At 38.3% G+C, this 13,811-nt stretch overlaps 1 protein-coding gene across 1 annotated transcript in view; it reads right to left on the reverse strand.

The window, feature by feature from the left end:
* The window catches only part of LOC106809207 (titin-like), a gene marked incomplete in the record, with an annotated part of 98,410 nt that extends 93,892 nt beyond the window's left edge, over positions 1 to 4,518 (reverse strand). Inside the window, 1 exon segment of the mRNA XM_014812204.1 lies at positions 2,006 to 4,518. Within this exon segment, the coding sequence (XP_014667690.1) occupies positions 2,006 to 2,090 (85 nt within the window).
* Between the last annotated feature and the right edge of the window lie 9,293 nt (positions 4,519 to 13,811).

Consider the following 13,811-nt stretch of genomic DNA (forward strand, 5'->3'; position numbering starts at 1 on the left):
TGTGTGTGTGTGTGTGTGTGTGCGTGTGTGTGTGTGTGTGTGTGTGCGTGTGTGTGTGGTACGGATGGGGAGTAGATAAGAGGATATGTAGATTAGCAGTAATACAGCCTCACTAACCAGTGAGCAACCGCCGTATTTACTCGTACATGTAATGACAGACTATAGAAGATCTATTTATGTCTCTATAATAGAAATTGTATAGGTAAATGTTCCAAACAAAACTAAATTTCAATAAAACACGCAATGCTATCGTAACAAGGAATTAGAGGGGTTGCGCAAATTCCATCAATTTCAAATTAATAGAATCATTAGAATGTTATGAGTGTATAGATGTTAATTAAGTCAATGTGACATAAAAACAAGTAGGCGTAGGATTTTACGTCAAATGTCAACCACTTCACCAGTTTTACGCTTACAAGTTATGTTTTGTGTTGTTTGTTGTTAGATCATTTAAATAATTATATTTTGTCAGTTTCTTTCACCCCACCAATAACTATGCAAAATGAAACTATAGCCATCTGAAATTATTTTTAAATGTGCATGTTCATGTCTACAACGCGTATGGTCGCGTAGAGTACGCACTAGAATTTCTCTACAACGCTTGTTTCAAAATAAGAATGAGTTATGCATCGCTTCATTAGCTATAATAGACTAAGTCGATAATAATAGCCGTTCTAAATGCGGCCGTCTCGACAGACAAAAACATATAAAAAATATCCGTATCCGAAATGCAACACCTTTGGGTAGTTGCAATACATTTCAAACGGAGCAGCATGTTTACTAAACCAGGCGCTAGTCTCATTCTTTTGGCACATCCGCCGGTCATATCATATCGTTCCATATGTTAATGCCTGTGCATGAATTTCGACTGATTTTGACGGCCAGTGTATATTTATCGGCCAGACGATAGCCGTATTCTATCAATAACGGAATGTAGAGGTACTATTCAAACACATTCCGTTTTGTGTTAATAAAACAATGCGCTAACCGCACGGTCTATGAAAAGTCCCGCAGATAAGTACTGGAATCGCAGAGCTGTAATAGATTTGTCTAGCAGTTATATAGTCGCAATCGGTACACTAAAAATATCTTATATTAAGAGCTATCCCGTCAATGAATTACTAGACAGTGGTTGTCACTCTGATGTGTAATACAGAGAAATTAGTTCATAAGTAATTATGAAAGTCAGGGATAAAGCTAGTGCTATAAATATGTGTTATAATGGAGATAGCTGGAGAAGGAGGCTTTGTTTAAACGCTGACCACTGACTGGACAGTCCCATTATGTGACAGCCAGTTAGCGCGCAGGATAAGGTCTATTGGCCAGGAGAAAGACAATAGACGGACGCGCATATAAAACGGCTCGCACGGCTATCTCTCTATTAATCCGCTCAAGACACTTTGTACACCGTCTCTGCGACCGCATACCGTCTATTGCAATCGTAAGTTATGTTCAGAAACCGCGCAAGCATATGTACGCGTTTCTGCCCCGTTTGTGGGATTATACGTTAGTTAAGTTCTGTTAATTTAATATGTACTTGCTGTAAATACGTACATCTCAGTCTTGCGTTCTTTATGTGTTGTACATGACAGCCGTTTAGCACCGGGTGTGACTTCACCCGACGCATACCACTATTACGATCACGATAGTATAAGAGGCACGTTACAGATGCAATCTTGTTAACGTTTGGGTAAAAAAACCTTGACGAATACTATTATGGTGCACGACAATTCATCGCTCAATGAATACATCATCGATATATATATGCACAACATCGATGTTTTATATCATAAGTAAGAGAATCCTAAGTAAAATTATTGTTCATTAACTAGCTAGCATATACGTGCAAGTATATATTGGCGTGCATTACACTTTGCGAACGTATAGTACTTTACTACTACTGACAAATACTTCCAGATGCACTGACAAAGAGTTCTTCTGTCCACGTTGAAAGCTGGGTTAAAGTCAAGATTCACGAACTGTCGCGCGTGCGGCTCATACTTACTCAGTTGAATGATATACGCATAAAAAAATGCAGCACAGCCAAGCACCAACGGCAAAAAAATGTACGAAACCTCGTCGGCGATCATACGGCCCACGTCAGGCCGTCGGTTACATTACCAGCCCCGTAGACTCCATCAGCTGTTCAGCAGAACGAACGCAACTGCTGCGACTAATTTTAGCTGCGCGTCAAAAAAAGATTTCACTCCTTTGCCTAGGAATTTAGTAGAACCACAATATAGTGCGCTGTAACAAAGGCGCGCGCGAGCTGCACTATCACGATTCGCTCAGACGAGTAAAGTTCACGAACGTCGCACGATGGATGGTATCATGGATGGTCTACGAGAGATGAATCCGCAGCAGCAATATGGACGCACGTTCTAGAGTTACTTTGCGAGTAGGTGGAATCACTAGCCGGTGTTAAGACACGCGGTGAAAGGCACGAGGCGGTCCGGCACTCGAGAGAGAGGGAAAGAGAGAAGGCTTCGACGATTTTAACCAAGAGGTACTTTCACATCCTGCTCTACCTCAACACTGTTGGTTAAGCCAGGGGCAGCTCAGCTTTCAACTCCCGATTGCCCGCAGCAGCAGCATGAGCAGCAGCAGCAGCATGAGCAGCAGCAGCAGCAACAGCAGCAGCTGTGTAGTGCTCCCCCTGACACAAGAATCATCTCCGCTGCTGCGCGGCCTAGCTGCTCAGAGTACTATACTCCGGTACACTACTGAAGTTATGCGTTCCATAAAAATTTAATACAACTTACAGTAGACATTACTCATTCGCATTATGCAAGCTCTGTCGAAGGTAAGTTCTTCCTGTACAGTGGGGTAGTATTTAAAACAATGTTGCAAGATACAACAAAATGTAGCATCAGTATCCGTAACGTGCTACCGCATCATGGAGTAAAGAGTAAAAAAAACATGCCATAGAGTTTGCAGCTTAACGTACGCAAAGACGAGCAGCTGCCAATAACCAATATGCGGAATTCAACGTCTATTTGCCTAAATATAAGAAATACGTTGCGATGATTAAGGCATTATATATTATCTGTATTTCAAGTTTTCTTCGCGGGCCGTATGTATTTACTCAAAGCCGCGTATGTATGACGAGGAATATCCAAACTTAGCTATCCGTTCGATAAAAATAATACAGTTCAAATTTGATTTAGGACGCGAGTAGAGTGTTTTGAGGTGCGGGGTAGAGCGTGGGTTGTTTTACTTCACCATCGCCGTTTATGCTTGAAGGATTTTATTGCAAATAAGCGGTGGCGGGCGTTATGGTTAGGCCTATATAATGTGTCCACAAGTTACTGAAATTCGTGAAAATCATTAAAAAACATATTATTCATACAGTAAATTATAGGTTAATATTAGTAACTATATATAATCATTAATAAACGCTTAGTTTCTCTAGCTCAAGTTTTTGTTCCTGCCAAGAACTGCTGCTAAACTACGTTATTCATACACGTAAGTAATTCATTTGTAAGTAAGTCATTCGTAAGTAAGGCATTCGTAAATAGTTCATACACTATTCCGGGCTCAACCCTTCCGAGTGGCCAGCATTTTACTCTCAATGAGGTCGTTTGTAAGAAATATCGTCCGTCGCACTATAACTACCCGCATTGCTTCATATCAAGTGTTATCCTAACAGTACAAAAACAAATATTGGGTGTAGCTACATGATTTCCAATGGGTTTTTAAGGAAAGCTATGTCGTTTGGAAAACAAAATCCTACTTTGTGCGCGATACCATTGCTACTCAACAGGCGCCCATGCAGGACTAACATAAAAAATGCTATCGCAAGGCAGTGCACTGGATTGGGTTTCTGCAACGGTGACCTTTGTCACGCTCTTGGAATTGTTTGACTACTACTTTACTTACATTACTTACATAAGTTACATTTATATGGCTAGAGCAATGTTCCAATGAGAAGTAACGTTGAAGAAAGTGGAGACACGCATTGCATGTGGTTATTAATTCTTCAAGGTCAAATAAATAAACTGAAGTTTAAATGAACAACATTCGTCGACATCATTGCTCTCTTAATATCGTTCGACAGATCACCGGATTGGTTTCATATCTGAAAACAGTCCAGTCTAGTCGTTTTACCATCCAGAAACACAGTTAAATGTAAAATGTAAAGGTGTCAAATGTGTCATTTCATCATGAAATAAGAATATTATGCAATAGATGATGACCTTCTCCCTGTACTAGGCTAACTGTGCTCATTAATGTTTGAACGCAGCCCATTTGTATTAGGCCAAAACCTGATGCATACTGTCCTAGCTCGGCGCTGACAGGACTCTGTCGCTCATAATTAAAAGCTGATGCTGAGGGGAAATGCCAATGGAATGCGCTTTAAGCGCATATGAGATAGCAAAAATTAACGAGGTTTTTGTAGTAAGTAACCCTGAAAATTTGTATAAGCATTGGTAATCCAATGATTTTTTTAATAGTAGGTATACGTACTAGGAGTGAAATAATGTTAGAAATAAACGGTAATAATTTTCTTGTGGTGATAAAAAAAATGGTTATAGCGTTTTAATATTCTATATCATTTTTCTTCTTTCCTTTGCAGTATCATATCTATGGGTGCGCGTTTATTATGTTATTACACATAATGAATAAGAGCCAATCCCACTATAACACTACTGTTGTTCACTCATTTTCGATGACAATAACGTCCCCGTCCAATATATAATCAAAGACAAACCTTTTCCTCCTCGCTCTCTACGCGGTACACATTTCTGCGTGTACGTCTTCTTGTATGTAGAACTGTGATATGTCGTTTCTTCAGTAATTTCCCCGCCATTTTCATGAGTTTCTGTATAATAATAATTATAATAATAATAACAATGATAATAATAATAATAATAACAATAATAATAATTAGTTATTATCTAAATATATATGTATGTGTAAATAGAAAAAGAATGAGTACCAATTTCTTGGGAATTACTATTTAAAAATAGCGTGCCTGCCTATATATTCATGCACAGTCGCATATGGTACGTTTCCATAGGAACATGACGGAAAACTGGTTGCGTAAAAGCAAATTGCCTTAAAATCAATTAGCCTTCTAATTAAACATTTAACTGTCGTCACTTGGCGCCACCTTACGTCACTTAAAATACATTTTGCGAAAACATTTAACACACAGCGGAGCTGGTTTTGCATGCATGTATGCGTAACATTATTATATTATATGTCATAGCATTTAAGCTAAGCGTAAGAATACATATAAACCATAATAGGTGATTGTTTCTATACTGTTGTTCTATAGTTCGCCTGCCCCTCCCCACCCCACCAATGCGTCTGTCGATCTATCGTGTTCCGTAATTCTACGAACGCATACGAGTCAAATTGATTTTTATGCTGGTTTTAGTCGATTGTCTATTCGGGGCGTAGTAGACATTGTCAGTACAAATTTATTACGTTTCCATGTTTATGACACTCGTATAAACCTCTTTCTCTTGCATGGAAACGATATCTTGCACAATCAGCCCAATGGGTTTCGTCCAAATTTATAGCATAACATTATATGTCCAACACTAGCTACGCCATAACTTTTTTTGCTAACGAACAGCAAGTGTGCTTTACGATTTTTGCGAAACATCTACTTCCAATTTTTGCGTTTTTTCTAGTTGTTTAAGCTAGATGTAAGTGCACGATTTTATATCGCGCGAACGTCGTAAAGTCGTATGGCGTTCGCTAAAGCTAGCATACGGACGATTTCCAGCCGCGCTAGCGAAACTCAAAGCATTATTATGAGCTTGTCCTACAATTAAGAGCTTTCCTAACGTTTGTGCCCTTAGTTCAGGTTCATTTTTTATAGGCCATGGAAAAACACACATTCACGACTTATAGGCCTACTAGTCGCCATTGAGAAAAGAGACTTCGAACGAACCATTATAGGTATCTCTAGCCACACAACTTCTTGGGGACGCATACCGAGCCATACCGAGATTTATTTTAGTAACTCTAAAGTCGAGCTATTACACCGCATGAAGTACGTTCGATTTATAGATAGACACATATGGGATCACACGCCGAAACGCGTACACGCGTGCACCCACAGAGAGAGAGAGAGAATGAGAGAGAGAGAAAGAGAGAGAACAAATGTGAAAGAGAAGGGTATATATATATATATATAAACATATATATATATATAGTTAAACAGATAGATAGATAGATAGATAGATAGATAGATAGATAGATAGATAGATAGATAGATAGATAGATAGATAGATAGATAGATAGATGGATGGATAGATTAAGATATTGGAGAGCTGATGCTAATACATTTAATATATCGCGCAATATTAATATCTACCTAATATAACTAATTACTACTATTTATAATTTTTACCTTTGATCTGCTCAGTCGCTTGCATTTTCCTTCGTTCCTGTCCTGCTGTAACACACTACACAACATAACTCAACTGATTGATCACATGTGGACAAATCGCACTAAAATCTATATATCAATAAACAAAGTTGAGTCCCTGATATCACACTGTTTACGTCAAAGCTAGTCATACAGGAAATTGCTTTGAAACGATGTGCAAAAAATGACATGTGCCAGTTTTATGGAAACCACGATGATGTGCATAACACATGTTAATTTATCGTACGAGCAATGATTACATTCCTGGCGTATACTAAGTCTAATGAATGCTATATTGATAGCTCGCTCTTTTTGATCATTTCGAACCAGTTCTTTTTAGTAGTAGGGACGCATTATAATATACGTGCACCTATTATAATTTTACCAGTGGACTAACCCCCCCCCCCCCGCTGTACTATCTACTGTGAAAGCGGCTGCGGAGATAGGCACCGCTCTATGTGCCACATAGGCGCGGGAAGGATTTAATTTTTACATTTAATTATTATAATCTATAAAGAGATTCATGTGCGCTAAAGTAAAAACTGTGAACAAACAATATGTACAGAAAGACACACACACACACACACGCACACACACACATATATATATATATATATATACAATATAGATACAATGTAGTCATTAACCTGTGCTCTAGTATGCTACCAGGCCTGGCTTTAGGTAGGATTGCGATTGAATGCGACGTGACGCGACGCATTGCAACTCACTGCGTCTGAGTGCTTAGGTCGACAGCGACGCAACTGACAGCATCTTAGCAGTATATGACTCACCAGCATATATAACTCATCATATGACGCAACTATGAATATGATAGCGGAGTAGAGAATATATGTATCTAATATATATCTATCATTATATATAATATTTGATCATATATATATATTATATATATATATATATGATAAAATATTAATGAGGGACATTACCGTGTATGAAGTTGAATAATATCTTGCAGATATATAAGGTCAGAACAAGGAGTAAGGCGAGTATCCACAAATGTAGGTGTTCCTTGCTTAGAAACTGTCCTAGCGATGCAAAATTCCACATTTCCTCATGTCGCTTATAGATATGATGAATGTCGCCAAATCAGAATGTAGTTGTGTTGTTGTAGTTGTGTAGTTGTTATCCATGCACATGAAGCAGCACAAAACGCGCAGAATAACGCAGAAATCGAATGTGATTCTTCACAAAACGTTTCTTGATTATCATTACACGATTTAATTGTGATACAATCGGAGCAAAAGGAGAATGAATCTATTCACATATAGAAGATGTAAAATGGAGTTTCTGTAAACAAATGATAATAACAATCACATGTAAACGTCTTTACCACTACCGATGTACTGCGCGTATACAATAATATATCCAATAAGCAATTTACCAAACTTGTCCGATGTAAGCTTCACGATATACGTTCACAAATGCACTTTTCGGAGTAATTGTATGCTTTCATTTATCATTAATCTTTCATTAATTCATTTATCATTAGTATTCTTTATTTGGTTTGAATCAGCGCAAATTAGCAGAAACACCACAGTTGCATCTTGCAGGCACAATCACCGACGCCTCTCACGGAACATCTGCACACCACAGCGACAGCCAGTCTCCTTTTATAGGCAGCAAAGCTGAGCAAATGTTCTATTGGCTAGAGGAAGATCGTGTTCATCCCGGAAACTACATAAATCGAATGGGTGGTGATCACCAACAGCTGGAATGAAATGAGCATTCCGACACCTCGCTACTAGTAACCTGACCGAGTGCTTGCTGGTTGTGAGAGCGTCCGCATCCCCCACCGTAGCCTTCCCTCGTAGGAAGCCCATCCATACACGTGGGAAGTACGATTCTAATATTACAAAAACCATTAAGCACTCCGCCATGAAGAATATTTTAACAAAGTACGTGGTGCGTGGTGGACGCCTATGACGTATTGCGATGTGTCACGACAACATTTAAATAAGTTTATAGCGACCGTATAGGATTTACGTTACATGCACGCTCCATTTACGAGGCATACGCAATAATGCGTGGATTACGTTAGGTTAGTTCGCTGTGAAACTCTCTCATGCAGCCACGTCAGAGAACTAAAGAGAACGTTAAAATGGGCAACATTAGTATGCCAGTGACAGATAGCTTAGCTATAATTAAATAGTTACGTCACGTTATCGTGTCGATAGATCTTACGTCGTCACGACACGTGCCCCTTGTTTGGCCTATTTGACGCCAGTAGCTGCCCGACCAGGGCCGTAGGCTGAGCAAATTCCTAGGTGGGGGGGGGTAAATTTCATGACTCAACTGTGTAAAGATCAGCGCGGGGCACAGTTCTTTATCGACGTCCATAGTGTAGTATAGGTGGGTCTGAGACAAGGCTTTCACGGACAAGTGACAAAAAAAAATCACGTTAGGGTTATTTACGATTATTTGCTAAGCTTATTTTTTTATTTTGCTCCGAAATCTAGGGGGGCAGCTGCCCCCTCACGCACACACACAGGCATGTCGGCCCTGCCGACCAGACCAAGTGTACGAATTTATGTCTTCTTGCTTCTACATTTCATATTAGTTGTATGGCATTTATTTTCATTATTTTTATATTGTATTGACAGATTTGATATTGAGTCACCAAGTTATTCATGAATTATATTAGACAACCTCCCAGGTTTACTATAATTACGAGATTCCAGTCGAAATAACGAGGATTATTGGTGGCTGAGTGCGGATTTCTTCATGATTTCGCAGCTCGCTTGGATAACTGAGCCTGCTTATATATGTCAAGTTCATTGCCAATACATTGTAGTTGATTAACTATTAAGGCAATGACGCGGGCTACAATTTTCCAGGGCAAAGGGTCGCAATTAAGCTTCATTACACACACAGTAATGCTAGGTGCAAGTCAATCGCCGCGATTGAATGTGTGTTAATTGAATTCATCATAGGTCACACGCATGAGTGGCATTTGAGACACTCGCCTTTTTGCACGAATTCGTTATCACGAAAGTTAATGTCGAATGCGTGCGTGCGTGCGTGCGTGCGTGCGTTCGCGAGCGCGTTGAGTGCGTGCGTGAGCATGTAACTGAACATTTTATATATATCACACATCATATTTGATACTGGCAAGCTATTATGTATAAATGTGTCCTGTGTCATATCACATTTTCAATCAGCTGCTTCCCGATTAAGAGAGCCAACAATTTGTTAATCTGTTCTCAAGTAGAAGTGAACTATACGACACCACACGTGCATGAATACCCGCAATAAAACATGGACGTGTAACTCGGAATAAAGTTTATTGCTTAGATGAAATTAGTTCAAATCCCACAGTCCAAAAAAATGAGTAACCTCATGACGTGAAGCAAAACAGCACACCTTTAACTAACAAAATATTTAACCAAATAAAATTCAATGATAAATTTCAATTAGTCATTGTTAAACGTTTATAGGCATATTCAATCAGAGTAAGAAACGTTTATAATAATACTTACAATAAATAACCTATATATTGAAATGAAGTAACACAAAAATTTACATCTTATTAATATTGGGCCCCTTAAAATTCGCTAAAACTTATATTTAAACGATCTTTATGTTGGTTAAAATCTTATATTTTCTTTGACATCGTACTTGTATCTTTTCTATAATACAATGACTGCTAATTATTTAATGACAACGCAATACAGCCATGCTGGGCTAGATTCCCTGCACGCAAACCATCATCCTTATGGTTTCATAACAGCACAATATACTTGCAAACTTGGTTTCAGCAGAACGGGGCGGAATAAAGATCTAATGAAGATGATCAAAATACGTAAGGATGCACATTCTGAAGTTGCAGTTTCATTTTAACATGTTTTCCCTGCAATTTAGAATATGTTTAGCAACACTTCTAACGATTCATATACTATGGGTTCTAAATAGCATAGGCGGTAGGCTATCATACAACGTAACTACTGCTTTCTAAAAAAAAGCGAAAATACGACCAAATATGTACTACACTACATGAATTGATTGTCGTAAAAGATTACACAAATTAAACGTATTAATATTAAATGCAGTAAAGTATCCATGCATAGTAAGTGGGAGATGAATCACAACAGAGATTTGTTGTCTATACGTACACCGAAAGACTACTCGAAATGGGATGGCGCTGTATTGATAGAACTCTTTTCTACCTCAGCTTAGAAGCATTCTACAAACCTCCATGCGTCTCTTCTTGCATAAGTTACGTTGGTAAACCGAGGGGAATGTACGTGTGAGGAAACAAAGAACACGCTGCGCGTGAGATATGTGCTAAATATATAATTGCGCAAGAAGACACTAAACTGTCCACGCACTCACAAGTAATAACAATCAGATTACAAAGCAATTAATTAATTAATAACTAATTAAATGCTAACATAACAATGTTCCCATCGCAACAATAAACAAGGGATCTCTGAATTTACGAACATCATGAACGATTGAGTTTCGATTCGAAAATCAAAATTTGGAACCAAATCAGTTTAAGATTTAGAGACTCCCTGTAATAAAAAGACGTTATACTATCCGTGCTATAAGAAATAGAATGTCATAGAGCTGGGATATATATACAATGTATAATATAAACAGCTTGGTTACATAAGTTACTCCTTATCACAAATACGCCCAACTGATTGTAAACCTGATAAGGCTATCTGTTACCTAGGAATATGTGCTAGTAAACGATCTAGCAGGCATGCAACCGTTACGGCGGATTACCATAAATATTATGTAAACTTGTATAACTTTTAACGAGTATACGACTTTAAATATTACTTTTCAACTTTACGTAATTCAATAAATATCTTAATAATAATAATATTAATAATAATAATAATAATTTTAAATATTACTTTTCAACTTTACGTAATTCAATAAATATCTTAATAATAATAATATTTGAATCAACGGTATTCAGATTTCACATATCAATTACTATATATAAACTAATATCAATAAAAATGTAAAAAATCAATTATAATTGTAGCACTCATTAAAATGACTAATATATCACTAGAATCACATAAAAATGAGAAATAAATAACACAGTTCAACATAACTCACCGATTTTCATAAAGAAATCATCAAGAGCTAATAATACTAGCTAACCTAATAATTAGCTAGCAACAACTGATAATAATAAGAGCTAATAATAGGCATTATTAGCTCTTGAAATCATATAGATCAGGGGTGTCCAACATCCATCAGGAGTTATGAATGCAGTCAGCTTAACCCCAAAGCGTTGCCCCCCCCAAATCTTCAGTCGAAAGGCTATATACTTAACAATTGTCATGGATAAAAATTCCACCGGCTCGCACTAATATTGAATTTAAATTCCTTAGATCGCCATTTAGAAACATTGACACCCCTGAATGTGGATGATGACCAATTTGGAATCTTTAATCGCATATAGGTGAGGTTGCCTTCCCTCCAATTATGTGCTTATTCCACATATCTTGTTGCGCGAATTCAGTGCTTAACCAGATCTCTCCTAGAGTTCTACATCCTCTGTCATACCACAGTTTTATATACGTAAACGGCATCTACGTTTGAATACAAGTGCATTAGTGCAAACACCCATACTGATTTCAGGTGTTGTAGACTGGCAATTGCTGAGATCAAATGTTGACATGTTTAAGATGGCATTTAGGTCATTTCGTGTTTTCTCAATAAACCAGTGATTAACACTGGGCGTCCGCCACAAGTCGGAGTCACTTACTAGGCTCATAACAGCAATGCCGATGTGACGGGTAGGCGATAAAACAGCACCTAGAACCTTCCCCAGTGACTTCCACACACAACGTAATTCAATGGACATGTACCGTATGCTCACATAATTATACAAACGCCCATCACCTGGGGTCCAATACCTAAAACGAATATTCAACTAACACATCTAGCAAACATATATAAAGTGCATCGTGTTTATATATATAACTACACTACATATCAGTAACTGCTCCTGCTATTTAGGATCCTACCTACCCGCTAAGCTTAGGCAATAAATTGTATAGGTGTACCTATATCAGAACTGTGGTATAGCTTTTGGATCCTAAAACTGTATGCAATAATGCATGTGTGACCCGCTACATAGACATACTAGAACATTCATATTGCACTTAAAACAACAACTCACCATCATGTACACCTCGAAGTGATAGAACTTATGGAATCTTTTAAGCAGCACGAATGTAACTTGGAGGTATAAGTGTGCAACGAGACCCTAAATCCAAAATAAACAATTTCGAAAGAGAAACAGCTTATCAGACTCATGAGATCATGCTAGACTTTGAACGCTTGAAATCTTCCATGTCGTCTCGAGATAACGTCACAATGTAGTTTAAACACAGCTTACGGAATAAAACAGTTCGATTCCATTCCATCTCTTTCCGCAGACACACGTAATGACATTCTCCATCTAACTACCAGATGTAGACAAAATTCTGTAAGCTGGCCGAAACATCGCAAGCCAATTTCAGCACAGCATACAAAATAACAACGACATTCACAATGCAAATAAGTAAATATCTAAATGTTACTCTATACAGGAAGGACACCCCTACCTTCTGCTGAACCCATATAGAGTCACTCTCCTTTAGCTTTTCGCCGAATATAATCGTGATGAATCATGAGAATCATTAATCAATCAAGAATATAATATTAATCAAGAGTCATGCCTCACTCATCAAATCAACCAGTTTAGAATTTAACATGCACAACTTAATTCCATGACAGCCAAAGCAACAAGTAGCATCTTGATGTATGAGAAACTCAAACTACTCACTCATCCACCTGTCAGTATATGCAATTAAAATTTTTTACAAAGAGGCTGCACTAGAGCTATCACTGTGAAAACTCAGCCATCTACCACAGCACAAACAAGGCTGTTTTGGTGGACAAGAGAGCTGGTTAGATGTTGCAGGTACCTTGGATCGCAAAGAGCGCCTGCAGAGGATGAAGGAGAACGTGTATGAGACACAGACAGTCACAATCACACAGAGATAGAGACAAAATAGAGCTGCAAGTTCAGGATGTAGGGTGAGGAAGCGAGGCATTGCGTGAAATATGTGATAATAGAAGCTGTAGACGCGAGTGGAAATTTCATATATGAGAAAGCCAACGTACGAGGAAAAGTGATGTAACGCCAGTTGGGAGTCGGAAAAGTGAAATGCGACAGTAGAGATACTGTAGACACTAGCAAGAAGATGGTACTACAGAATGAACGATGAGAGATATGGAAACTGGAACTACTAAACTTAGTTTCAAAACAGGCCAGGGCAGGTCTAACTTTCAGCAGCACACTGAAAGCAGAGTCTAACTTTCAGCAGCACACTGAAAGCAGAGTCTAACTTTCAGCAGCACACTGAAAGCAGAGTCTAACTTTCAGCAGCACACT

This window comes from Priapulus caudatus, unplaced genomic scaffold, assembly GCF_000485595.1.
Source record: "Priapulus caudatus unplaced genomic scaffold, Priapulus_caudatus-5.0.1 Scaffold337, whole genome shotgun sequence".
In the NCBI taxonomy this organism is placed as follows: Eukaryota; Metazoa; Priapulida; class Priapulimorpha; order Priapulimorphida; family Priapulidae; genus Priapulus; species Priapulus caudatus.